This window comes from Monodon monoceros, unplaced genomic scaffold (genome assembly GCF_005190385.1).
Source record: "Monodon monoceros isolate NGI ecotype Baffin Bay Population unplaced genomic scaffold, NGI_Narwhal_1 Super_Scaffold_20, whole genome shotgun sequence".
Lineage (NCBI taxonomy): Eukaryota > Metazoa > Chordata > Mammalia > Artiodactyla > Monodontidae > Monodon > Monodon monoceros.
Window position 1 is genome coordinate 66,467,715 of NW_021703777.1, and position 23,718 is coordinate 66,491,432.

Consider the following 23,718-nt stretch of genomic DNA (forward strand, 5'->3'; position numbering starts at 1 on the left):
TGTATAGATGTGTTTACTCTGGGTCAAGCCTTCTTGTGAAGTTTTTTAAAAGGTTGAACTAAGGGAGAAAGATGTCTCATCGATGCCTGATGACTAACAGCTATTCAACGGGAAAGCATTGGATGCTTTAGCCAGCCTGCCTTAAGACACCAGCATGGCCAGGGAATCAAAGCCAAGGAGAGCAGAGGGAATACAATGGCTTTTTACAAGGAGCCAGAAATCCAGAGGCAGGAAGTCTGCAGCTTCTCCCCACTTGATAGCAGTCCTACCAGGTCTCTGGAGAAGATATTAAAGGAGCCAATAGAGGATTCTACTCTGTATATCTCGTGGGGGCGCGAGGGGGGAGGTGGGTAGCGGCACACGACGTGCAGAATTCCATGAAACCTCAGGAAAGAGCCAAAAGTTCAAATATTTTAGGAAGGGGGTTTGTTGTTTTGTGAAATCTGCTGGTTGATTGGGGAAAATGAAAGTCAGGTGAATCGACTTCTGACTCTGAAAGTAAGCCTCGTTTTCTTGTCTGCTTGGGAACCAAACTGGGCGTGTTTCTGTTCAGCTGCATGTTTTAGATCACAGCCTTTATGTCTCATTGACGATCCTGAAGTCGTGGACTTTCAGAGACACTGCACACACAAATGTGTTTGGTAGAAGTGTTCAGTCTTCAGTCTGTTGGACTGTAAGTTATCCTGATGTTGTAAAGGTACATCATGTGCTCGTGTCGTGGGGACCTGCTTCATCCAGCCCCAGCTACTCCACACTGTGCAGCAAAACAAGTAATATAATACTTGATCTTGTTTGACCAGTTCCTCCACGCTTTTTATTTTTCCTCTGGCTGCGGGCTAATCTCCCATCAGCAGGCACGTCCCCATAAGAAGTGGAACTGCTGTGTGTAACCTGAATTGCACTGAATTCCTTCAGTCTGCCTGATTCTAAACCAGTTTGGTTCTCACAGTGAAACCACATTGTGATGCCACTGATGTTGATCCTCTTTTTTGCCCATGTGGACTCAATCCAGCAGCCTCCCTTCGCTGAGTGTCTGTCTGTCTCAGTACTTGCTGAAAGGCTGAATCACTGCCTTCCTTAAGTTTACACCCTGCGCTCCTATGATCCGTGCTCTCAAAGCCTTGCCCTTTTTTCTGTGCATGCAAGATTACTCAGAAGGAATTAAGTGCAAATAAGGTAACAAGGGTAAATAAAACCCCATTCTATCCATAAGAATTTATTTTCTGTTTCTTGCAAGACTTGCCCATTATAACTCAGCCCTACTGTTCCATGGGTTAAGAAGAAGTGTGATCTCTTTTATTCAACTATACTTTATCTAAATCTCTTCTAGTAATATGATGCAATGTTCATAGTGAAAACAAAGGCAAAAGCTAATTGAGAGACAAGGAGACCTTCTGAGCCGGAGAGCTAGTTTGTCCATTCCTGGTCTGTGAAACAATCTTGTTTTATTGCGCTTAGGCTATGGGATCTTCTTGAGTTTATTTTCTGAATGTTTGTTAGGCACAATTAACTTAAGGAGGAGCCATATACCTTTACCCAGATCCATTCCAGGCAAGATCTAGAGACTTTATCCATAGATGCTAAACAGTCAGGGCCCTGTATTTGGTTTCTGTGGTTGGTGAGTCCCTATAGAAGTCATTCACAATGCAGTTCACAAGCTTTTTTTTTTTTTAATGCTTTTATTGTACCTAGTTTAAAAAATTTTTTTATTGAAATATAGTTGATTTACAATGTTGTGTTAGTTTCAGGTGTATAGTAAAGTGATTCAGTGATTTTATATATATATATATAATCTATTCTTTTTTTAGATTCTTTTCCATTATAGGTTATTATAAGATATTGAGTATTGTTCCCTGTGCTGTACAGTAGGTCCTTGTTAGTTATCTATTTTATATATAGTTGTGTGTGTATGTTAATCTATTTTATATATAGTGTGTGTGTATGTTAATCCCAAACTCCTAATTTCTCCCTCTCCGCCCCACCACCCTTTGGTAATTATAAGTTTCTATGTCTGAGTCTAGTTCTTTTTTGTAAATAAGTTCATTTGTATTATTATTATTTTTTAGATTTCTTGTATAAGTGATATCATATGATGTCTGTCTTTCTCTGACAGTATGATAATCTCTGGGTCCATCCATGTTGCTGCAAATGGCGTTATTTCATTCTTTTTTATGGCTGAGTAATATTCCATTGTGTATAGATATACCACATCTTCTTATTTATTTATTTATTTATTTTTGGCTGTGTTGGGTCTTCATTTCTGTGCAAGGGCTTTCTCTAGTTGTGGCAAGCGGGGGCCACTCTTCATTGCGGTGTGCGGGCTTCTCACTGTCGCGGCCTCTCTTGTTGTGGAGCACAGGCTCCAGACACGCAGGCTCAGTAGTTGTGGCTCACGGGCCTAGTTGCTCCGTGGCATGTGGGATCTTCCCAGATCAGGGCTCGAACCCGTGTCCCCTGCATTAGCAGGCAGATTCTCAACCACTGCGCCACCAGGGAAGCCCATATACCACATCTTCTTTACCCATTCATCTGCTGATGGACATTTAGGTTGCTTCTATGTCTTGGCTATTGTAAATAGTGCCACAGGCTTTGGGGCCAGATTGAGTTGCATGCTGGCAGTCAGGAGTTACTGGCTAGATCACAGAAGGCAGGGGGTGGGAAGGGATTCTGGGAACATGGTGCTCAGAACATGGCTCTTATCTCCACTACCAACCCCCTCCATGTGCTTCCCCCCAGTCAAGTAGTTGCTGGGGCCTACATGTGGCTGGGTGCGAGTGAGGGCCATGTGGTCTTATGAGGGTCCCAGTACAGAAAACTGGTGTGAGGCCTTGTCTCCTGAGGGCTGGACAAGCTTGAGGCTGGTAGGGCTTGGCCTGAAGAGATTCTGCCCCCTCTGTCCCCAGCCACAGGGGAAGTTCTACATATAAAAATGAAAGTGGCTTCTAACTCAAAGGCTTTCTCCCATACTAATGGCATTAATGGAGATTCAGTTTTCCCTGAGGAAGAAAGGTTTTTTTGTGATTTGTGACCAAAGTAGGAAAAGGTATCTCAGGTAGTCGGCTCTCTCAAAAAACTTTGTTTTTTTCAAGCAAAGCTTTCATTGGGAAACATATGTTGTTCATTGTTATAGATATAAGTTAAGACTCTTTGTAACCTAAGCTTACCTCTTGGAGGCTTCCTATACACCGCAGCTAGGGTACTGAAATGTTTGGTGTACACTAACACAGCTTGCTGGGGGAAGCTGTCGTTCATTCTAACTCTGCTGAGATGTGCTCCACCAAGGCCTCCTTAGACGTGCCTACATTCCGTGGAGTGGGTAGTCTGGGAGGTTTGAGGGACTTGGATTTGGGTCCTCATTCTGATCCTAAGTAACTGTGCGATTTAGGGAATTGCAAATTATTTCTGTTCATTTACAAAACCGACACAGGTAAGAAAGAGGCCTTCTGTACCCTGGACAATTCACTTCCATAGAAACAACTGAGGGAGTTATTCTCAAACATGAATTCAAATCAGAACAGGGAAAACTGATAAAGTCATGGTGATGTGCTCAATACTGAAGTTCTAATGGGGTAGAAGGAAATTTGCTGAGGGTTTGCAAATGTAAATTTTCATGTAATGCAATGCTACCAAATATTGTTATAATGCTTTTTTCTCCTCCTCCTCCTTTTTCTTTTAAATTTCTGAACTGAGGGGAGATTTCATTACACCGACTGTTCAATAAAATTATCAAAAGATAAGATAGTGTCTCCTACCTTTTGTTCAGGAGATGGTTTTGTGGAGAGCCTTTTTCTAAAACAGATTTTAATTTCAAGGAAAATGACAAAGCATTAAACAAAGTGCAGATTTTTTTTTAAACCTCAGAATTTTCTTTTTAATTTCAAGGGGTATTTTTGCCTTTACGTAAGCTTAACTTCAAGAAACTCAAAACTGAACTCCAACAAGCATAATTAAACCACATTATTTGATTGCAAATGAAAAACATACAGAAACATTAGTTTAAAAGTTGTAAACTTTCTAAAATGAACAGTATTTATAAACATTTGAAAAATAGAAAATTTCATGATCATAGTTTTTTGAAACATTTGAAAATATTTCATATATATTCATATAAAGTACTTTTCCACAAAGTTTTGTTGGAATGTGAAGATTGCATTTAGTTTGGTTTTATTAGGAAAAATAAAATATTTTTGTCAGAATCATTTTGTATTGTTGAGATAGTATACTGATGGAATTCATTTTCACTCGGATTATTAAAAATGAACTAAGGCAACACAAATTGAAAAAAGAAAAAGAATATATGAAAACTAGCAACTAATGGTCCTTACCTATATAGTACTGAGACTATGAGAATTAAAATGTTGATTCAAAGAGAACTAAATTGTATTAAATGCCTCAATATCAGGCACGATGTGGGTGCTTTCCACATATATGTATTTGATTTCGTACTCTTAAAACAAAAATGTTAATTTAAATGCATGTTGCCAAATCGAGGGTTTTATGAACATTCTGAAATCTGAACTAGAAATAAAATCATTAACCACTGACCTAAGAATAAAATTGTAAGTTGAAAAATAAAATGAAACTATTATGTTTATAGAATTAGGAAAAGCTTTCCATTTGGCTGTGTGAGGACAGCTTTGTGATCCTTAATGACATGTGTACGGATATTCACATAATAAATCTTAAGGTATCTATGTGAGATAAAGTATACATATTAAAATATATACATATGAGACTACCAGTTAAGACTAACACAGTTAGTCTCAATACAGGGATCCAGCATTTTATTCCTCCTTAGACAACATCTTCCTATTTGGGAAAAAGTACTCTGGGTTTCGGATTTGCAACATTTTAGTTTTTCAATGCATATGCCCACCAGAGATTTTTAGAGTTTTTCAAATGTTTCATTGTTTCTCAACAGATTTCAGCTCATTAGCTCTTTCTCAGACTTTCTCCTGGGTGTATGTGTCAACACCAGTTCATTTTCCAACCCAGTGTACACATGGGTTCTTGTGTTACAAGAACCTTTAACCTGGGCACAATATACCAAGGGCAAAGCTTTGTCAACAGGTGACGTTGAAGAAATATCTGACACTAAGATACAGTCGAGTGGAGGACTACCCCAACCTCAGGTTGGATGCTATTAATTTCCTCACCAAGAAGGTGTCCTGGAGAAATCAACAGAGTTTTCAACAGAAAAAGAGAAACTTAAAAGAATTTCTACAACTTTCAGACACTACTTTTTGAGAGAATACTTTTTGTACAAACTTCTGTTCATAGCTTATATATCTGATATACAATTAAGGTGAAACAGCAATCAACACAGTAAACATATAGTTGACCTACGGTATCAACCCGTGAATCTTCCACAGATTATCAATTTTCAAAAGTTTAGAATGCACTGAATTGCACTCAACACTAAACTATGCCAAAGAGACTATGCCAGCACTTTAGGGCTTTGCAATCATCTCAGGTCATCACCGTGAAAATCAATCACAGTTCAACCGAACTGGGGAAATGCTAAAGTCACTTTAATAGAATTCTGAAGAAAAGAATCTACTATTATTACCCAGAATAGACTTGAGGTAGATTACAAACAAACAAAACTAATAACATTTGACATTAGAAGAGAATAATCCAGTCAACCTGAAGAGTTTTTGTTTGTTTTTAATGTCATAATTTTTTGGTGAGGATTTTTTTTGAGAGAAATAAATTAGTCTAGAAATAAGATAGCTAATTTCTTTTCCATTAAATCAATGAGAAAAGATTAATGGATTAATCTATCCATAAACGGTAGAGACCACCAAAAATCTTACTCCTGCCATGCACCTGGAGTGAGATAGGAAAATTTTATGTAGGCTTTAATAGGAAAAGGTATTTTCCTGTAGTATTCCCTGAGTTTTCTAAGAAGTTAACTTGCCTTCCTATTATCCTCAAACTCCTCAATAAGTTACAATTTATAACCCTTTCATAGGCGTGTTTGTCTTACACATTCTAGCCCACCAAGCAGCAGATTTCCAACATGTCTATTTTTTTCTTTAACACTCTACCCGTTAGCTACCTAGTTTAGAAAGAAGGAAGTTGTAGAAGGTGGGAGGCATCAGTGATCTCGCTTCTCAGTTTTAATAATTTGAAACTATGACTCATTAGAGAATGGTGACTGATATTCTGCTTATCAGCGCACAGTTGTGTTTACCTGTGAATTACTGAGAGACTAAGAATAGCGGCCAAAGAAATGAAGAGCCACCTGGCAGAACCAAACATATTGTGACCAGAAGAAAGAGATCATTCTGAGAGTTATCCAACTCTGACTTCTTTCATGCTTAGGGAATATTTCAAGTTTGCAGAAATGAAAAACAGCAGAAGCCTTCTGGAGGAGGATCAAAACTTTGATTTTCAATTTTTTTTTTTTTTTTTTTTTTCGGTACGCGGGCCTCTCACTGCTGTGGCCCCTCCCGTTGCGGAGCACAGGCTCCGGACGCGCAGGCTCAGCGGCCATGGCTCACGGGCCCAGCCGCTCCGCGGCATGTGGGATCTTCCCGGACCGGGGCACGAACCCGTGTCCCCTGCATCGGCAGGCGGACTCTCAACCACTGCGCCACCAGGGAAGCCCTGATTTTCAAATTTGATGGCCAAAAATAAAGGCATTTTTATTTGGCCTCATGTCTAAATTATTAGTTAGAACTTTAAAAATGCCAGCTTTCCTAATAGTTGTTCCAAGAATCAGGTATTCCTTCTCCTCTCCAAGTGTCTCTTAGCGGTTAAAGTTCAGGGTTTCTAGCGACTTTGATCATCAGTCCTGCTAAACAAGGTAATGTCATCATCAAATCCTGGGGCTGAACATTCTACATTCTCTAGTAAGACGTATTTGTCTTCATTGCCATTCAGAGAGAGGACTTCTTTCTGAGTGGTGGATGTCAGATCACTCCAGGTAATGTCAGTGTTTTTAAAAGCATGTAGAAGGAAAATGCCATTGATAATGGTGAAGAACCCACTCAAAGTCCCGATGATATCTCCAGCATTCATGCCATACCATTCTTGGAATAAGATGATGGAGCAAGTTACTACCATGGAAGTGAAGAACACATAATAAATGGGAGTCACAAGAGATGTGTTAAAGGTGTCCAGTGCCTTGTTGAGATAGTTAATCTGTGTTGTCACTGAAAGCACGAGTACAGCCAGCAAAACAAAGACCAGGGGATGCTTATAAATGGGCTTCCATTCCAGTAGTTCCTTAATGGCAATTCCCAGGCCCTTGACAGAAGAAACTGAAAATGCTCCAATCAATGAACAGATTGAAATGTAGACCAATATATTGGTCTGTCCTTTCTTGGGAGCTACAATCAAAATCAGCACCAAGGAGATCACAGTTATGATCACAGCAAAGGAGATAAATCCTGTTAGGAGGAGAAAAGAATTAGACTTCAGAAAATGCTAATAGGATCAAATCTTTTTGAAATCTTGTTAGTCATGAGTTTAGGAGCCTAGGTGTTTTAGAAAGAGACATGAGACTAAATAAAAAAACAGGAGCAACAACATTTTACTGCATGGCTCAATATTTCACAATGGACTTTCACAGACATCATTTGAACCTCACAGACAACACTATAAGGTACAGCAGGTATTGTCTGATTGACTTTTTATTTTCAGAGGGAGAAAGATGTGAAAGTTCGGGTTGGAGTATAAGTCTTTTCCCTTTTCTATCCCCATCTCTTCCTTTCATTTTGTGGAGGGGAAGCATGGGTGCCACATTTTCAGAAGACTTGTATCACTCAGTCAAACTGTACTGTATCTCAACCCACAACTAGGCTTCTAGGAAGCCTCTTACAATATTATTACGAATTCATTTGATGAGAAGAGAAAGTGGAGCAGAATTTGAGTAAGTGTTTCTTTTGGTTGAATCACAGACCTGGGTCTCTCAATTTCATTTCCATTTCATGCAGAGAAGCAACTTCCTCTTCTTGTGGGGCATGGATAACCATCACAGTTGACCCCAATATACTTAATATGCAGCCTATTTTCCCATGAATGTTCAAGTGCTCATTTAAAAAATAGGAAGACAACAGTGCACTGTTGGAAGAAGAAAAAAAAAAATCACTCTTGTTCAGTTACCTTTGGATTCCATGGCAGCTCAGACGTCGCACTGCGGTGCGCACCAGTCTGTATCCCAGTCAACTGATTGGAATATGCTATGTGACACTGAAAACCCTGGTTGGCTGGCTTCCTTCCTTCCTTCCTTCCCTCCCTCCCTCCCTCCCTTCCTTCCTTTCTGTGTGTGAAGTTCGTTATATATTACTAAATTTGTATCTAGAAAAATACAAGTAATTAATCAAGTCTGCTTAATTGCTTTTATAGTTAAAAAGTTATAACAGGCATTCTATACACCTGTAATCTTCCCATGACCTTCTAAGAGGTCCCACTTAATTCATTTTGAATTTCCCCATTTTCTCCTATAAAGCCAAACAAAATGGAAGAACTTTTACATCTTACTGGCATGACACATTTAGAACATGTGTGCTCATGAAAGCTTCAAAGAACGATACATACCTAAAGAAGAATTACTCTGCTCAGGGCCAATAGTTACCTGGTACACACAAGTACAACCATATGGGTTGTCAAAATATTAAAATATTTCCTTACCAGCTGCTATTGCTCTGATACTTTCACCTATTCACTGCTCCCACTACCTTGTTGCCATGGCCTCAGGAAGTTCTAGGTTGGCACCACCATGGACACAGATGCCATCCTGCGGCTCAACCAGTAGGTCCACTGTGGCCCCTTCTCCTGATGCCCTGGCACTCCCACCAGGGCATTATCAGTATCCATTTGCACCCAAGACTATGGTCAATTACCAAGTGCTTTCTGAGAGTCACCCTCATGTGGCCACTGATGAGGACGGCAGCCTCAGCAAAAAGTGCTACTACTGATATCTACCATTCACTAGTAGCCAGTGTTCTAGTGCTTTCTGTATGGACTCACTTCTCACAACAATCCTACAAAGACGGTGAAAAGAAGTGGGTAGCCTTAGTCATAAGCTTTCTTCTAGAGGTTGGTAATGAATGGAGATAAAAGGAAAAGAAAAAGACAACAAACAAAACAGTTGCTTAGTTACAAAATAAAAGAGTTCATGGAACACATTCATTTGGAATCATAATAAAGACCAACTCAGAAATATTAGATCCACTTTTTATTGACAGGAAAATGATTCCTGTTTCCAGTACTAAAAGAAACGAAGATATCTCCAAACAGAGGTATCCAGCAGACAATGCAAGAGTTTTAGTGAAAGTTGAAATTTAACCCGAACACCATGCTTTGTAAAGTCCTCTGACAACTACGGTCATTAGCCACTATGACAACAGAAAGCATTAAAAGGGCTGCAGTAATTTGTTCAGGTGAGAGGGGAAAAAAATCTGCTTGGCTCCACTGAATCGTCACAAAGAAAACGCACAATTACTCTGGGTTTTGCGGGAAGACTATCTATTTCCTATTTCTCCTGCTATTTATTGTATAGTCTTCTCACATTAGTTTTGTGATTTTCAAAATTCTGTTTTGAGGTATGCTTCGTAATCTGTTTCTTGTGGGTTAAGTTTATCATGGTATTAAAACCCCTCAGAAGCCGAGTTCCTTATTGCTTACGTACCTTATGAGAACACTCAGAGCGCCCAGTGGGGTGACTAAGGTGGCAGGTGCAAAAGCATAAGCGGCAAAATTCGCAGCCTCGCCTGCTCCCACTGGAAAGCAAGCAGCAGTATTAATATAAAAGACAGGCTTATTGATCCTATGAGAAAAACAACTGACACATGCAAAGCAGTCGTCTTTTATCCCACAGACACTCATATATCTAATGAAAAGGAATAATTTAACTTCTTTTAGGGAAGGTGGGGAAGGTTTGGTATTAAAAGGATAAACTGTAACTACCTGGTGATACAAACTCAATGAATGCAAAAATGGCGACAGAGGAATATCTATTTTAAATGACCTTCAATAAAGTTTTTAGTTACTTTAGAACCAGAAACATATTTGGTCACCCTGGTGAAATCTAGAAGAGGTAGCTTTGGAGTAAGTAAGAATGATTGTTTGCTCAAGAATACCTACTGCTATGCAAATTAACAATAAAGCAGCTTGTAAAATTAGAACGCTTTCTAGAGATGTACAGTCTAGGCAGGGGATAGGCAGAGATGCCTACCACGGGCCTGTGTAGTCAGGCACCTCTGGATTGCAGGTGATCTACATGTAAGTAAGTAACAGTATCTCAGTAGCTCAAGGATATCCAAGCAGCTCTTTGAAAGTCCTAACAACATGCTCCTGGAATCCTTATCTGAGGAACTCCAGGCTTCCATAAGATAGTGTGATGCAATTAACTTCTAGAGTGAGGGGAAATCTTTCTAAGAGTTGGGCCCTTGAATTGGGGCCAAATTATTCTCATGGGTCACAACTGAATGCTTGCCCACAGAATGTAGTATTTCACGCTGTAAACTGCGCCAAGCAGACACACTGTAGAGAGAGCTCCTGGAACAGATAAAAGACACCAGCACCCATTTTCTTTTTCCCTCTGGCTGCTATCCACTCCACCCCCCAAGCCCGACCCCAGCCCCAGCCAAATCTACAGGAGTAATCAGCTTTAAAATATCATAAAATAAATAGAAACGTACAGAACGGTAGGAGACTGCTCTCTTCAGAGCAACAGTGGTAGTTTTCTCAGAATAGTAAGTAATGAAATGAAATTCATACTTTATGGCAAGATGAGAAAAATATAAACATAATTTTCTTTTTTGGCCCATCTGGGCCTCCTCCCTCCCCGTTAGTGTGTGTTGTGCGTCTGCATTAACCAGACCTCCTTAGGAGATGACCTTCCTTCTTAATCTCGTAAGGGCCCACTACTCTCTTTGTAAGTGCAGCTCTGGATTGTGTAAACTGTCCATTAGATGGCATTTAATGCCCCCTGTCTCAAGAACTTATAACTGTGCTTTGATCTCTAACAGGCCGAGCAGTTCTGTTTCTGAGAGGCTGTTCCCGGGTTATAATCCTCAGTTCGGTGTGAATAAAACTTGCCATTTTTTTCTTAGATCGACTGGTTAATTTTTTTCATCGATGTGTTTTCTTGAATACTTCATTATTTATATTTTTATCATTACAGACGGCTTTCCAGGAAAATACTGATTTCATAATTGAAGTACTGTATGTTTGTCACTAGATAAAATCTCTGATGTTGAAGACTTGTGCTTTTCACTCTTCAATACTGGCAGAAACTTTGTGCATGGTGAGACTAAAATTACAAACATAGCCATATAATATTCTCCTTCTACTTTCATTCTATTGTGTGGGTAGAGGGTGGAGAGATACGACAGACAGAGAGAGAGAGAAAAGGAGAAAGAATCATCCAAATATTTATTTGGAATCTTCCCAGCACAGTCCCTGACAACATTTACTCAAATGAAGTAAGAAAACAGATGTGAAAACACCTTAAAAGCTGAAAAAGCTATACAAATTTAAATTATTTTTATTTACCATCCTGTAAGCAGATAGGGTATGGGATCCCGGGAGAAAAGAACCAGATACAGCTTTTTGACATAAGAGAAGCCATTTTAGGACTAAGCCTTTTTTTGATCTAAGCCTGGCCACAATGCTTGCCCTCAAACAGGTCTCAGTAATTAATGATCTTAAGGAAACAAAAGAACAAACTGTTATCAGGCAAGAGAAGTAACAACAGCAAAGATGATAAATCAGTTGTAAAGACTCGCAGTTCTGTTTCAATGGTAAAGATTAGCCTGAAGTACTTCCTTGAGCTATTTTGCAGAATTTAAGTCCCCTCAACCACCAGATCAACTTGAACCCAAGGGACAATGATGCTGACCTTTTCTTTTTCTTTTTTTCTTAATTGAACCATGGTGCTTCCCCAGCATATATAACACTTATTTTTAGAAGTTTTTTTTAAGGTATTATAATTATTATTAAATTAAAAAAAATTTTTTTTGGCTGTGTGGGGTCTTCGTTGCCGTGTGCAGGCTTTCTCTAATTGCGGCGAGCGGGTGCTACTCTTCATTGCAGTGCATGGGCTTCTTGGTGGCTTCTCTTGTTGCGGAACATGGGCTCTGGGTGCGCAGGCTTCAGTAGTTGCAGCACGTGGGCTCAGTAGTTGTGGCACACGGGCCCTAGAGCACACGGGCTTCAGTAGATGCAGTGTGTGGGCTCAGTAGTTGTGGTGTGTGGGCTCTAGGGCACGTGGGCTTCAGTAGTTGTGGTTTGCGGGCTCTAGAGTGCAGGTTCAGCAGTTGTGGCGCACGAGCTTAGTTGCTCCGCGGCATGTGGGATCTTCCTGGACCAGGGCTCGAACCCACGTCCCCTGCATTGGCCAGCGGATTCTTAACCACTGCGCCACCAGGGAAGTCCCGATGTTGACCTTTTCTGACCCTCGTGACTTCCATCAGTTAATGCTTGGATTTTGTCAACCTCTGCCCCAATTCTATGCTGAATTCTCCTCTGCTCAAGCCCCTTCATGAATATGCATGTACTTTTAGCTTAAAACTTTCCTAATTTTGCTGTTTGGGAAGACACTGCTTTGGGAAAGATCCCCAGTGTTCCCCTTGCTTGCTGCAAGTAATAAATCCTTCCTTCTCCCAGTCTCTGACTTGGTTGTGTCTTTTGACACCCATCAAGAGATGAACCCAGTTTTCAGGTAACACGCCTTTTAGATACCACCATTTATTAAAGAAAAGTTATCCAATTCTTTCTTGTAACAGGATCTCAAAAATACTGAAATGTCTTACTTAGTACAAGAAAATCAATGGAAGTTTTAAGGCTTTTGGCTGCAGAGATGGCTGGAAGTAGTGTGAAACTACAATTTATGAGGTCCTTTCCCTGGAAGTTTTAGGCTTGGGATTTGAGAAAGTTCAGAGGAGTTAGGAGGGAGATATAAATCTGCAAAAGTGCCTGAGGGCGATACACTGCCTTTTTACTGGACATCACATTAGCGTTTAGAAAGTGCTTTCACCTCATACAGAGTCTCATTTAATCCTCAGGGCAAGTCTAGGAGGAAGGAGAGTGCTGGCAACCTTCATCTTCTCTCCATTTGTTCAGAGCTAAGCAGTCCAAGGGGACTTTCATTTATCCATATTTTGGTCCTGGCCAGGAAAGTATACCTACTCTATGCAGCGAGAACAGTCGCATATTGAATTAGGAGCTGGGAAAATGTGGGAGGGAAGCATTTTCCTCAATTGTTATGGGGAATAAAATACAAGAGAAGGAGAAGTTTGTGATAAAATATAAGATTCCAGACAATAACTTTTTTACTTGCATTCCAAAACAGTATTGAGAATGTGCAGGTGGGGGGAAGAAAGAGTAAAACTTGGGGCTTCCCTGGTGGCGCAGTGGTTGAGAATCCACCTGCTGATGCAGGGCACACGGGTTCGAGCCCTGGTCTGGGAGGATCCCACATGCCGCGGAGCAACTGGCCCCGTGAGCCACAACTACTGAGCCTGCGCGTCTGGAGACTGTGCTTCGCAGCAAGAGAGACCGTGACAGTGAGAGGCTTGCTCACCGCAATGAAGAGTGGCCCCCGCTTGCCACAACTAGAGAAAGCCCTCGCACAGAAACAAAGACCCAACACAGCCCAAAATAAATAAATAAATAAATAAATAAATTTATATTTAAAAAAAAGAAAGAGTAAAACTTAATTCTAAATACATGTGATTTATTTTATATGTAAGACATTATGCCCACACAAAAATTTCTAGACTTAAATGCCATCCTTACCACTTAGATAAATTAATCAATTTGAACTGCATGTACTTTATCATTTTACAAGCAAACACTATTCTTGGCATTAAGGACTTACTTGAGAGTAATCCTGCCCACCAGAGCCATTCCTTGAGGTAAGAATATCCACCTTGTCCTAGGAAAATGATACAAATAGAAATTAAGTTCTAAAGTGGAGGAAGAGGGTTTGAGGAATTAACTTCTACAAAAGGTACCGGAGTATGGTTGGAAAACACAAGGCTTAAGGCCTGGTCAGTATATCTCATCTTTAGCTTATTTACTTGGTCATTTCCAGTAAATCTTCCATTTAGAAATCTTCTAAAGCTTTCTTTATATTGCCTTTGATTTCTACACAAAGTCAGTTTTTTCACTTGCAGGAAAATTTTATTTAGTCATCAGGTTTACTACTGTCTACTGAAAAGAAATGCACAACCTGAAAGTTGAGAATTATGCTTTATTCGGTGGACTTGCTGAGGACTTAAGCCCAGGAGGCAGCCTCTCAGACAGCTCTGAGCAACTGCCCTGAATGAGTAAGGGAGGAGCCAGGATATATAGGAGTTTTTGCAAAAACAACAAACAAACAAAACAGGTAGTTGGAACATCAAAAGATTACCATTAATTCAAGAAAATGAATTTAGCACTTTTCTATGTATGGGAAGGTGCAAGAGTCTGGGCTCATTGAAATCATTCCTTTGATATGCACTTTAACTACCTAGGGCCAGTATCCTGTTTTCTCCATCCTGAACGCCCTCAGGATGCACTGTCTGCTGGTGGCTGCAGTGGCTAATGGCTTGATGTTGGCAACACCATTTGTTTACTGATATGGCAGGTTATATTTTTTGTCCACACTATATTTATGCCATTCAGATATGGACATAGCGTATTATAAGCCCTAAATACTTTGTTTCAGCCACAGTTAAAAAATTAAAGACAGAAAACCATAAATCATAAATTAGGTTGGTACCTAAGGAGGACCTTAAAGGGATGAAGATGGTTGACATAAGAGCCTTTGAGATTTTGGATAGTCAATGAGAGAATAGCCAGCATTGGCCAGCTGGATTCTACTTATTCTCTACCTTGGCACCATGAAATTGAATTTGTCTAGTCTACTGAAAAGGACAAAAACCTTTCCTAAGATATTCAGAGAGTTATCTTCCCACTCTGTAATTTGTGAGCTTAAGTCATTGTTATGATTGTTTTAGAAATTGCAATTTTCTCACCAATTTTAATATACTTAACGCTGTGAAATTGAGCTATCTGATTTTGTTATAGTTAAGCTAAAAAGGATATGTTAGCTGTGAGGATTATGTTGCAAAGCACTTAACCATGTTTATTTATAACCTTCTCCTTACATTTGCAAATAACCAAATTGGAAAATTAAAATATGATTTCATATGCTGTTTTTAAAAAACTTAATATTACAAATACTTTCTCAGCCCTTAATGATTGAATAGTCTAAAATCTGGTCTATTATATATTATTATTAATTTAACCTGTATGAGACCATATATATATATATATATATATATATACGTATGTATATATAATATATATGTGTTTGTTTTCTGTGTCTGTGAGTCTGTTTCTCTTTTGTATATATATTCATTTGTATTATTTTATAGATTCCACATCTAAGTGATTTCATATATGTCTTTGTCTGACTTACTTCACTTAGTATAATATTCTCTAGGTTCATCCATGTTGCTGTAAATGGCAAGATTTCATTTATTTTTATGGCTGAGTAATATTCCATTGTATGTATATACCCCATCTTTTTAATCCAGTCATCTGTTGATGGGCACCTGGGTTGTTTCCATGTCTTGGCTATTGTCAGTAGTGCTGCTTTGAACATTGGGGTGCATGTATCTTTTCAAATTAGAGTTTTCGTCTTTTTTGAAAATATGCCCAGGAGTGGGATTGCTGGATCATATAGTAGCTCTATTTTTATTTAAGGAAACTCTATACTGTTTTCCACAGTGGCTGTACCAATTTACATTCCCACCAGCAGTGGAGGAGGGTTCCCTTTTCTCCACACCCTCTCCAGCATTTCTTATTTGTAGACTTTTTTGATGATAGCCATTCTGACCAGTGTAAGATGATACCTCATTGTAGTTTTGCTTTGCATTTCTCTAATAATTAGCAATGCTGAGCATCTTTTCATGTGCCTATTGGCCATCTGTATGTCTCCTTTTAAGAAATGTCTATTTAGATCTTCTGTCCATTTTTTGATCGGGTTGTTTTTTTGATATTGAGTTGTACTAGCTATTTGTATATTTTGGATATTAACCCCTCATTGGTTACATCGTTTGCAAATATTTTCTCCCATTACATAGGTTGTCTTTTTAGTTTTTTGGTGGTTTCCTTTGCTGTGCAAAAGCTTTCAGTTTGATTAGGTCCTGTTTGTTTATTTTTGCTTTTATTTCTTTTGCTTTGGGAGACTGATCTAAAAATATTGCCACGATTTATGTCCAAGCATGTTTTGTCTATGTTCTCTTCTAGGAGTTTTATGGTGTCCCATCTTATATTTAGCTCTTTCAACCATTTTGAGTTTATTTTTGTATATGGTGTGAGGAAATATTCTAATTTCATTGATTTACGTGTAGCTGTCCAGCTTTCCCAACGCCACTTGTTGAAGACACTGTCTTTTCTCCACTGTATATTTTTGCTTCCTCTGTTGTAGATTAATTGACCGTAGGTGTGTGGGTTTACTTCTGGACTCTCTATTCTGTTCCACTGATCTATATGTCTGTTTTTGTGCCAATACAACACTGTTTTGATTATAGTACTGTAGCTTCGTTCGCTTCTTAAGACAAATTCCTAGAGGTAGAATTATTAGATTTTAAGATATTAACATTTTTAAGCTTTCCCAAATTGCTCTCAGGAAAGTTTGTACCCGTTTATATTGCTTCCACCAATGTTTGAGAGGGCTATCTATTTCCCAAATTCCCTTACCAACATAGGGCATTATTTTTTAAAGAAAAACCAAATATTGTTAAAATAGTAGGTAAAACCCAGGAGTTCAATGTTATATAGTTGGTATATCTTTGGGTACTAGTGAAGTAACATTTACTTAGGTATGTTTATTGGCCACTTACAATTCTTATTCTGTGAGTTCCTTGTTTATGTGTTTTGCCTTTTTTCTCTTAGGTACCTATCTTTTTCTTATCAACTATAGTCACTCTTTGTATATTGTGACTTAACTACCCTTTGTCATATAGTTTGAAAATTTTCTCCACATGTCATTTCCTTTTTAGTTTCAGTTAAAGGTGTTTTCATGTAGGATTTTTTTTGGGGGGGGTCAATCCAGATAATCTCTTCCTTTATATAGAATTGTTTCTTCCTTTATCTTTACGCTTAGGAAGACTTTCTTTTAGGTTTTTTTTAAAAAAAATATTTCATTTTAAATTTAACTCTAAACTATGAGGAATCTATTTTACCAAATGGTATAAAGTAAAGCTCTCACATTTTTCTCCTCTAGTTTTTGCCAGTTGTCTCAGTACTTTTGATTGAATAATTAATCCTTTCTCCAGTGGATTGAAATGCCACTTTTAAAAATTGTATATTAAATTGCTGTATGTACTTATATAAGTTTTCAATTATCTTTTATTATTTTGTCTATCTTTGTTAATGCCAAACTGTTTTATCTATGTCCCCTCAATAGTACTCTTTTATAAACTTGTTTGCACAATTCATAGCCATTTATTTTCCCCTATGAACCTTAGAAAGATATTTAACTCTTTTAGGACATTATTCTTGATAAGAATGAATAGGAAACTCATGATTAATGAAGGATAGCCAAGCAGAGCTACACAGCTTCTGAAATGTCACTACAAATAGTAACCTAACTCTACTGTAATCCATTTACTGATTTGACAATACTTATTGGGTGCCAACCCCTATGCTAGGGTATGTTCCTGCTCTTGTGAATCTACTGTCAATAAACAAGTAAGCCTGTTGACAACAAGTAAACAGACAATTAATGTACAATGACAAGTTATTCCAAGTACAATGAAGGAAACCCTTAGTGCAGTGATAGAGAACAGCAGGGGTAGAGGTGAGTGAAACCTCCCCAGAGAGGATGGTCGAGGAAGGCCTTTCTGCAGGGGTGATAGTTTAGCTGAAGTCTGAAGGATGAGTCAGCTAAATGACAGTCAGGCAGAAGAGAGCTGCAGACAAAGGAAAAGACCTCGAGGTGGGAGAGAACTCGGTACATTCCAGGAGCCAGAGAAAAGCACACGATAGTGAAGGAGGCTGAAGATGAAGCTGGAGAGGTAGCACAGGCCATTTTAGGCAGCAGGTGAGGTCAGAGACTGTGCAAGGATGTTTGGATTTTATTCTGAGCGCAAAGAAGAGCCACTGATGTGTTTTAATCAGGGGACTCGCCTGATCGGACTAAATCCTGGAATCTCAGCCTAAGGCTATGAAAGAAGAGCTCATCCCACACCCCAAACCTCTTGCATTTTAGTCTCACCCTAAAGGAGGCACAACTGGCTCAACCCTGGAAACTGCTGAGAACAGTTCTAAGAGCAGGAATAGGGGTGAAGACAGAGACAGTGAAACCTTATTCCTGTAGCACCGTGGTCTTCCAGTAGGATGATTTCTGCAGTTAGAAACTTGAATTCGTTAGTTGCATCCATTTCTTACCAGCTCTAGTAACGCCCCTGTTGGCCAGTTGTAAGAGGCCCTTTTTTTTCAAGATGAAACTGGAGCCAATAAAAATACTGGAACTTATTGCCAGTACCAGGCCTACATAAAGACTGTATTTGTTCTCTGCATTTGCAGAAATGCTGCAGTTGGTTATGCTGGAATTCAGGTCCCTGTAGAGGACAGGAGAAGCCAGCAGCTGTGACACATGTGTGATCTCACACCAAGCCTGGGAGGCATTCGGACAGATCAGAGACAGCACGTAGCCTGGAAAAGGGAAAGAGGGAAATGTCAACCGACAAAAGGGAGACACACTAATCTTTATTTTCTTTCTCCAAGAAAGAGAAACTTGAGTGGGCGGTACTGACACACTGTTTTTTTACTGCCCGATGGGCGGTCTCCAGCACATGGTCCACGGGCTCACAGGTTCAGCTGGGCTCACACAGGTTCTTCAAAATGTCTGCAAAGTTGTTGAGCTGTTATCATGCAAACATGCGAGACGTCACATGAAAGTCTGGATTCCTCTCATAAAATGGAAGATCTAGCAGTACTCGGTTCTCTGCTCCAGCCAGCAGCAGCCTGCTGGAGCAGCCTGGAGCTGTTCAGACCCGGCTTGGGCTCAGCGGTTCATCACAGCCCTACAATGTCCACTTCTCTTCTTCACGCCATCAGTGTGTCTCTGGGAAAGCAGCAGCATATGTGGCGACTGAAGGTGGAAAAGGGCAGAGCAACCCTGTGGGTCTAGAAATCACCATGTTACAGGAAACTGAGCTATCCCACTTGGTGGGGTACGAATTGTTCATTTCAGAAAACATGTTTAAAAGCGGGTTTAGTTTTCTGGACCACTTTCCTAAAAAGAATAATTTTGCAGGTCTACTAACTCACTTCCTCCTTAAAAAAAAAAAAGAATCTAATAGACAAATGAATTAAATATCAGGAGGTTTTTTTTTTTTTTTTCTGAATAGGATTCAAATGAGCATGTAAATCCACTGAACCAGACCCATTATTAAGTGCCTTTCTTTTTTTTTTGAGGCTAAATACTAAAACACAGAATAAAAACATTTTACACTAAGAAACTTTTTATAATCTATTCTCCACTCAAAAAGCTGCAAACAAGGTGACACCGTGACTAGGTTTTCTGACCATCTTCTCAACTTTTTTTTTCCATTTAAAAGGCATATTTCCCTAGCATGACTTACCTTAAACAAAAATGGGCAAAGAAAAATTAATCAACTACAATTTTAGAATTAAGTGAAAAAAGAAAATCAGTTTTACATCTCAAAAATCTTAAGAGGGCACATGAACAACTAAATGATGTCTTAGAAACAAAACTTTAAAAACAGGATCTATGCCTCCTGGGCAAAGCATTATGAAGTTATGTGAATTTTACCACATATACAGTTGAGAAACAACCGTAAAGTTCAGGTCTAGCAAAAGGTAAAATAATTGAAGTCAATCTTTTCGTGATTACTATTTCATTTATCTCTGTAATTTGAAAATGAACCAACTCTGATCCTGTGATACAGGATAAATTCTGGGACAAAACTTATAAATATTCCGAAGAGAATTATATTACTTCAGGGATATTCTATGGTAACTGAGGAATTGTTCAGGCTGGTTGTTTTAGTAACAATTGCTGCAAATTTTCACATAAGCTACCATCTAGCAATTTGTCCCAGGCACTGTTCATCTCATCCAACCCCTAAGAGTGCAAAGTAATATTTGGTAGTAAGAATTTTGATTACGTGAATTCTTGGGAAAACATCTGACTTGACTGTCCAGTAAATTCCATGGCTGCATTAGTGTCACTTACTATGTAGTTAACATAACCATTCCAAAACTTTATCTCTGGAAACAGTGTGGGTGGACCTCATTCCAATCAAACAATATTCTTTCTGAGCTGTTGACACAGCAAAATGTTTCCAACATTTTAGGGGGTGTGGAGGCAGAAGGTGATAAGGGGGTGCAAATAAGTTTTGTTGCCTTTTATAAGTTCTCATTGTAAGCGGACATTAATGTTGCAAGGTATTTTTTCTAACTTAAAAAGTTTAAAAATTTTTAAAACAAAAAATAATTTTTTTAACTTAAAAATTAAAAAAATTTTTTTTTTTTGGCTGTGTTGGGCCTTTGTTGCTGCACACAGGCTTTCTCTAGTTGCGGCAAGCGGGGGCTACTCTCAATTGCAGTGCGCGGGCTTCTCATTGCGGTGGCTTCTCTTGTTGCGGAGCACGGACTGTAGGCGCACGGACTTCAGTATTTGTGGTGCTCAGGCTCAGTAGTTGTGGCTCGCAGGCTCTAGAGCTCAGGCCCAGTAGTTGTGGTGCACGGGCTTAGTTGCTCCGCGGCATGTGGGATCTTCCTGGAACAGGGATCGAACCTGTGTCCCCTGCATTGGCAGGCGGATTCTTAACCACTGAACCACCAGGGAAGTCCCAATGCTGCAAGTTTTATGGCAGGAAAAAGTAATAAAAATCTTGTCTAGTTACTGACCTTAGAACTTAAATTGTTTTATGTTTGGGGAGCATATTAAGGAGGGAGCCCACAGCAGGTATGACTGAAGGAGGGAGTGACTGGCGGGTTGGTGGGTGTGGAGTGGTGCTGGGCAGGAGGGGAGAGATGGATGAAGCAGAACGTGTGGGCAGGGACTTTGGAAGGTTTCAGAGGAATTAGAGATATCTCAAAATCAGAGGTGGCTTCTTATGTTTCTAGTAAGCAAAGTAATTCTCCAGAGTTTAATCCAAACCTTCTTCAACACAGAAAATTTACTACATTACTCATTTTTCATTTTATCTTATTTTATTATTATTATTGTTTTTGGCCGCATTGCCTGGGCTTGTGGGATCTTAGTTCCCTGACCAGGGATTGAACCCGAGCCCTCGTCACTGAAAGCTCGGAGTCCTAAGCACTAGACCACCAGGGAATTCCCCTTTATTTTTCATTTTAATAGACACTGTCAATAACCCTCTCAAGTGTCTGTACCAATTTACACTCCTGTCAGCAAACAGCATGATGTTGTAACTTCTTTGATGTTATTATATATTGTTCTAAATATTGGATAATTAAGATTTAGGAAATATATGTCAGTTATAAAGAAAAAAATAATTCAATACACACCAATGTATCAACCACCCATTTTAAGAAATAACAACTTGGGAATTCCCTTGCGGTCCAGTGGTTAGGGCTCAGCGCTTTCACGGATGGTGGAACTAAGATTCCACAAGCCGTGTGGTTTCAACTGTCCTGATTTTCTGTCTAATATTCCTTTTCTTTAAAAAAATGATTTCCCCTATAAGATTATATCTTTAAATAATAAAGTGTTTCATTTGCCTCTTTTTGCACCTTCTAAAAATGTAATCATATAGTATGTATTCTTTGGTGACTTGCTTGTTTTTGAGATTTATCAATCTTGATGTTCTGGCTGTAAGGTTTGGTTTTTCCCCCACAGTTCTATAGAATTCCACTGCATGACTATCTCACCATTAATTTTTCTATTTTATAGTTGGTGGACATTGGATAATTTACAGTGTTTTTGCTTTTACAAACGGTGCTGCTAATGTTCTCAATTATGTTAAACCAAATGAAATTGATGATATTTGACAATTTTTGACCCTACATAAATAGCAGTTTCATATGATCCAACTTAATATGTATCTTCTATGTACGGGTGTGAATGTTTCCTTACAGACACACACAACTTAAAAATTTTAAAACTAAGTTAAATTTTCTATAGGATTATATGCCTTTTCCCACCTTTAGCTCCATTACAAATTATCTATACTTTTGGGCAAGTTGAGTCATCACTCTTGGTTTCAGTTTCTTCATCTCTAAAATGAAGGGGTTGGACTTGATGATTCTAAAGACCCCTTCCTTAATTTTGTGGTTTCATCACAAGCTAGCTTGGTTCCCAGAGTAACTTACTTATAATCCTGGTAGCTCATAAATATTGCTGATGGACCAGCTCTAAATTCATAGGCACTTGTAGCTGGAAGACATTTTAAAGAAACTGATGCCAAGATATTAAGTGACTTGCCAAAGTCATGTAACTGCCCAAACAGGGCCAGGTAACGCAATTCCCAGGCTACGATTCTTTCTATTTCAGAAAAGTAAAAACATAAAGTACAAGTAAAGTCAGTTAAAATTTATTATTGTTTATACAAAGATGAAATGCTTTAATTTTTTCAAGTCCTATTTGTCTACAGAGAATAATAATATATATAGTCCAATTATTACATGGAATAGGGTATCGGTATCTTGGTTTCTGAGAAATCAGTGACTATATAAAACTACATTTTTAATCACTGCAAGATATTTCCAATTTGAGAAAATCATTGTCTCACCATCCATTCTACCAGTTAGTTTGGATTATTATTCAGCAATTAGTCACTTCCTTACCCCTCCCGACGAGGGCAGAGTATTCTTCCCTTGATGTCAGCCGGGAGTGAATTGGTGGCCAGTGGGACATCAGCAGAGGTGATATAAGGAGAGGGTTCAAATGTACTTACATGGTTGGGTCTACCACCTTGTATTATGGTTGGCTTTACTCTCTTGCACCTCTGTACTTTTCAGGAATAGAGCTTCCCTGAGCAGCTGCTGCCCCTTCAGCTTGATCCCAGAATGAAAACATATGGAGCAGACCTAAGCTCATCCCACATTAAGGAGCCAAACCCAGGTGGGTATGTAGCCTGATGCAGAGACACCCAGGTGTACCCAGTCTAGATTAGTCAACCATCAGCTGGCCTACGGACACATAAGCAAGAATATATAATTGTTGCTTTCAGCCTTTGGGTTTGGGGTTGTGTGTTATACAGCAATAGGTGACTGATACACCTGCCTATTTATATTAGCAAAGGAAAGAGTGAATGAAATCTCTCATGTCTCCTACAATTTGTTCTCCAAGTATCAGCCAGTGTGAATCAGATTATATCACTCCCCTGCTTAATTCCCCATGATTTTTCATGGCAGTTATAACAAAGTCTAGATTCCTAATCCTGGACTTTAAAAAAAAAGCTTTACATGCTCTAAAGCTTGCTCACCTCTGACATTACATTGCATTACTCTTTCTCTCTCTCTCATTTTCTGAAAAAACACTGGTTGTCTTTTTCATTCTTTGATTCAATATATATTTATTGAGTATCTATTATCTGTCAGGCATTTTTTAGAAGCTGGGGTTACAAAAGTGAGTAAAATAAAATTCCTGCTCTATTACATTCATTCTAATGGGGGGGGTATAAACAAGTGAACTAATAACTACAGAATATGTTGAGTGCCATGGAAAGCAGTAAAAGCCGCATGAAGGAGTATTTTTTTTTTAAAACAGCA

General features: G+C 39.0%; 1 protein-coding gene across 1 annotated transcript; it reads right to left on the reverse strand.

The window, feature by feature from the left end:
* Positions 1 to 5,824: 5,824 nt before the first annotated feature.
* NIPAL1 (NIPA like domain containing 1) lies at positions 5,825 to 22,743 on the reverse strand. The gene is made up of 7 exons (XM_029234709.1): positions 22,737 to 22,743; positions 22,430 to 22,489; positions 18,400 to 18,666; positions 13,835 to 13,891; positions 9,641 to 9,731; positions 7,910 to 8,070; positions 5,825 to 7,397 (listed from the first exon to the last, which is right to left on the reverse strand). The coding sequence occupies exons 1-7, from the start codon at positions 22,741 to 22,743 to the stop codon at positions 6,778 to 6,780; spliced, it is 1,263 nt and encodes a 420-aa protein (XP_029090542.1). The 3' UTR covers positions 5,825 to 6,777.
* Positions 22,744 to 23,718: the final 975 nt, after the last annotated feature.

Coding starts and splice junctions, on each gene's coding strand:
- NIPAL1 (XM_029234709.1), bottom strand. Junction 18,667..22,429: donor TGGGCAGTTACATGACTTTG/GCAAGTCACTTA, acceptor TCCCTTTTCCAG/GCTACGTGCTGTCTCTGATC. Junction 13,892..18,399: donor CAGGGGCGTTACTAGAGCTG/GTAAGAAATGGA, acceptor TCATTTTCCTAG/GACAAGGTGGATATTCTTAC.